Below are 4,012 nucleotides of genomic sequence, written 5' to 3'. Positions count from 1 at the left end.
GGGGGGCTGCACTATCCATACCGAAGGGCAGAAGGAAACAAGTCATTATAGTGCATCAAGTCAATCATCTGACAAAACAGACAATTGGCTCAAGCATGTCCTTTGTGAGTACATCAGGTGATATGCTGCCCAAAGAGGTTGCCTCAAGACCAGCTTGCCCTTCCCTCCTCTCAAAAGGCAACCACTATGCCTAAGTGGCGGTATGGGAAGAGAAAGCTAACACTTAAGCAACTGCAATGGTCTATAACTGCTTTCCTACTGCCTCTAAAAATTTGTAAATTTGTTGACTTAGTAATACAGGTTCAAAGACCTAAAGGGGCCGTTCTCCATTCCAGGAACTCAAGTGATATGGTACTTAACGAACTGATGGGTGACAGCACAACATAAATTGATTATTGTGTTGAGCATATACAATAAAAGGTATGTGCAACAACAAATTCAGGATACATCTCTGAAAGACAAATTCAAGATTCACGATACAGGAACAATATACTGAAATAAACATAGCAGTTATATCATTGTAACAAGCCTATACTATCTCTAGCTGTGCTTTGCAATAAGATGGGATAACAAATATAAAATACATTTCATGTAGTAAGGGAATGTTTACTGCCAGAAGATAGGTTTTGTGAAGCACAGGGCCGTATTCTAAATTGCTAGTAAAAACTTTAATGATGAAATGTTCACTTGCTAGTATCTGTCTAACTTCTAACTTCAATGATGCTACTGCACGGAATGATGCATACCTTTACAAGTTAACTTTTCAGGGTGCTAAAAAAGTAAAGAGGTTAAGGTTATGATGCTTAGTATGTTCCTCTGGGTGTACCTTTAGCGCAAGCTCTTCAAAACATTTCTCCACATTTTCTCTTGTTTTGGCACTGCTCTCGAGAAAAAGGCATCCACACTGCTGTGCAAAGGCAAGACCTTCTTCTGTTGTTACCATTCTGTCCTCATCCTGCAAGGTAAAACCATAATATTCAGAAGACAGTAGTGTTACTTCATCTTGCATATTATTCCTGTAAATGGGTAGCCTTAATAAGGTTAAACGTGTATTTTCTTTTTGGGTAATCGATCTCATTGTATGAGCAAAATTACTTCTCTTCACCCATCTATCTACTCCCTCCGATCCATATTACTTGTCGCTCAAATGGATGTATCTAGCACTGAAATATATCTAGATACATCCGTTTGAGCGACAAGTAATATGAATCGGAGGGTCATGTAGTATCTGGTGAGTGCTCAATATTCATGCAACGGGACCTAAAACTGATCTAACAACTTATCACTCACCCACCAAATGCTTCTGTATTTAAAATGTAAAACACCAACATGAGCTGAAATGGAACTATCATCACAGCAAGTAACCATTTGATTTAAAACGAAAGAAAATATACCTTGTCCACTTTGTTTCCAACAAGCATTTTGACGCACTCTTTGTTTGTTGAGTGCAATTCTATTTCCTTGGCCCATACATCAGCCAAATTTGTGAAACTTTGTCTCTTGGTGACATCATAAACTAACAGAAGAAGACAGCACAAAGTTAAAACTTCTGCAAGTTAACCTGCAAGCTGCAACACCTTCCGCAAAATAAAATGAAATACTGTAAGGGTTCTTTGAAGCATTTCAGCATCACTAATCTCAACAGAAGTTTCCATTCCCCAAATGCCGCTACAAAATGATTGTTGGTACATTATCATAGTGAGGTGACATCTAAGTTCAGTCACAAGTTCAATCAAGTATGACGAAGAAGGGCAATGTTTGTTAAACACCCATTGGAAGCATATCCAAGAATTGGTATACGAATGGAATGGTTACAACTAACAAGCATGACTATCAACTTGGTTGGGAAGATACATGCATCTATATAATGGCTAAACTTGAGAAGTCACTTTCTTATTCAGAAATCACTATTGAGTATGGCATCTTGCTTGGTTTATATGAATACAAAAATGACCTGTTTGGGACCATTAACAGTGGCACCAGAGTTGAGCACGCACAAAGTTTATAAGATTAACTGTAAGCTTAAATTTAGTGGTGTCAGAAGAGCAAGGAAACAATTTAAACAATTATATTTAACAGTAAGATGGCATGGAAGTACATTTGTAAGTCACACATGGAAAATGGTTAGTGCTTCTAATCATGATCATTAATCAAATCTTAGGAGAAATCATATTACCTAAGATAATTCCATGAGCACCTCTGTAGTAAGAACTAGTGATTGTCCTAAACCTCTCCTGGCCAGCTGCAAACAAAGAAATTCAGTTGGTCAAACACTTGATATTGTAGGAACACCATTAGATACAATAGACTATAGAAGAACATGATACAGCAGAGAAGTATTGCACAGAAATACACTCTCAGTAGAATGGAATGCAGTATTTTTCTAGAACATATTTTCTTTACACGTTGTATTGTAAGGTGATTGTGCTCGGGACAGAACAGCCCAAGTGATGACCTATGGCCGGGCAGAAAAAAAATCGGGGGCAAATGACAAGTAGGCTCGTAATTTGGGGGGTGCTATTGAAAGTCTGGAAGTACATACTGCAGAGGAGTAATTGCCCCCAAAAGCATAGAGGTAACATAGATAAAAAAATTGTCGGGAAAGCATGTAAACACCATATCCATAAGCAAATAGGCAGCAAAAAACTTACCGGTGTCCCATATTGTCAACTTCAATTTCTTATCACCAACAGTGAGAAACTTGATTTTAAAATCCACCCCTGGAAAGGAATTGTCGCAGATTAAAACTAAATCCTGGCAAGTAAATAACAGAGAGAATACAGCAAAAAGGCACACTTATACAAGAAGATGATCATGACTTCATGAGTCAATAACTGAGTAGTTGGATGCCCTCTACTCAGGACATAAGGTGAGGCTGGAGCGGCTAGCTGTTAGACGACTGGAACATTTGATCGGCTCAGAAACTTGGCTGATATGGACATATAGAACGCTTGTGCCCCACGGTAATATTAATTCCAATTGCATTTGGGTCCAGAAAATAACAGCAAACATATATGCACTTTGAGCTGACACTGTGAACGAATTCATCCTAAAAAATGATCAGGGTAAATATGTTTGCTACTCCCTCCGTCCCATAATATAAGAGCGTATTTGACACTACATTATATTATCGGACGGATGGAGTAGTAGTTATGCAGGAACTAGGGGCACTTTCAGCATTCTCTCTTGTGCCTGGTCGGAACTAGTACCTCCCAGAAAAGGACGGCCGGATTTTGTCCTAGTGTTCTATGAAATATGGTAACCACATGCATACACATCTCTGCACTGAGTTTCCAGCCTCTAGCAAAGGAACACACAAACAAACATTCATCCTTGGCTCAAGGTTCCTTTAAATAAATGTTCAGGCAGGAATAGCTGAAATACGCGAGGAAGTGGTCCAAGTTGGTTAGCTGCAACACACAGATGGGGAAGCAATTAATAAGCAGTTACGGAGGGATGCCTGAAACAGCAGAAGCAAACATCTGCTGCGCTCCGCAAATAGGCATGGCCATGTTGGTTGATCCCTGAATTGAACTGTTCCCCCAACAACTATCATCTGCATACCAGGTACGTTTGGTACGTATACGCACGGCGCAACGAAATCTGATGGTATGATTGAAACAGCGGGGCACGCATAGTAACGCCGCCCGGAATCGGATGGCTACATACCGTCTCCGGACGCTTGGTAGCTGGAGACAGGACGAATTTATTGCTGTCTCCAAGTCGGGGCGAGCGGCGAGCGAGCGAGATCCAGGGAGGGAGGGAGGTGAGGTAATGATACCTATGGTGGGGGAGATGTCGTCGTTGGTGGGGGCGGCGGAGACGAAGCTGACGAGGAGGCTGCTCTTGCCGACGGCGGAGTCGCCGATGAGCAGCACCTTGAAGGAGCAGTCGTAGCTGCTCCCCGGCGTCGAGCCCATGGCCGCGCGCGTGATCAGGCTGCCGCGCCGGGGCTGGGCCTGGGTCGGGACGGGATCGAATCGCGAAACGGAAGGGAAATGGAATGCGGGCG

General features: G+C 41.8%; 1 protein-coding gene across 1 annotated transcript in view; it reads right to left on the bottom strand.

Moving 5' to 3' along the window:
- Nucleotides 1-4,006, bottom strand: part of LOC119291760 (ras-related protein RABC2a-like) — a 5,203-nt gene extending 1,197 nt beyond the window's left edge. The window contains exons 1-5 of the mRNA XM_037570571.1: nt 3,782-4,006; nt 2,652-2,720; nt 2,177-2,242; nt 1,395-1,516; nt 827-955 (exon numbers count right to left, since the gene is read on the bottom strand). Coding sequence (XP_037426468.1) covers nt 827-955; nt 1,395-1,516; nt 2,177-2,242; nt 2,652-2,720; nt 3,782-3,920 — 525 coding nt within the window. The 5' untranslated portion in view covers nt 3,921-4,006. The remainder of the gene's footprint in view (nt 1-826; nt 956-1,394; nt 1,517-2,176; nt 2,243-2,651; nt 2,721-3,781) is intronic.
- Nucleotides 4,007-4,012: the final 6 nt, after the last annotated feature.

This window comes from Triticum dicoccoides, chromosome 4B (assembly GCF_002162155.2).
Source record: "Triticum dicoccoides isolate Atlit2015 ecotype Zavitan chromosome 4B, WEW_v2.0, whole genome shotgun sequence".
Classification (NCBI taxonomy): domain Eukaryota; kingdom Viridiplantae; phylum Streptophyta; class Magnoliopsida; order Poales; family Poaceae; genus Triticum; species Triticum dicoccoides.
Note: the sequence above shows the minus strand (reverse complement) of the source record. Positions and strands in the feature narration are given on the sequence as shown.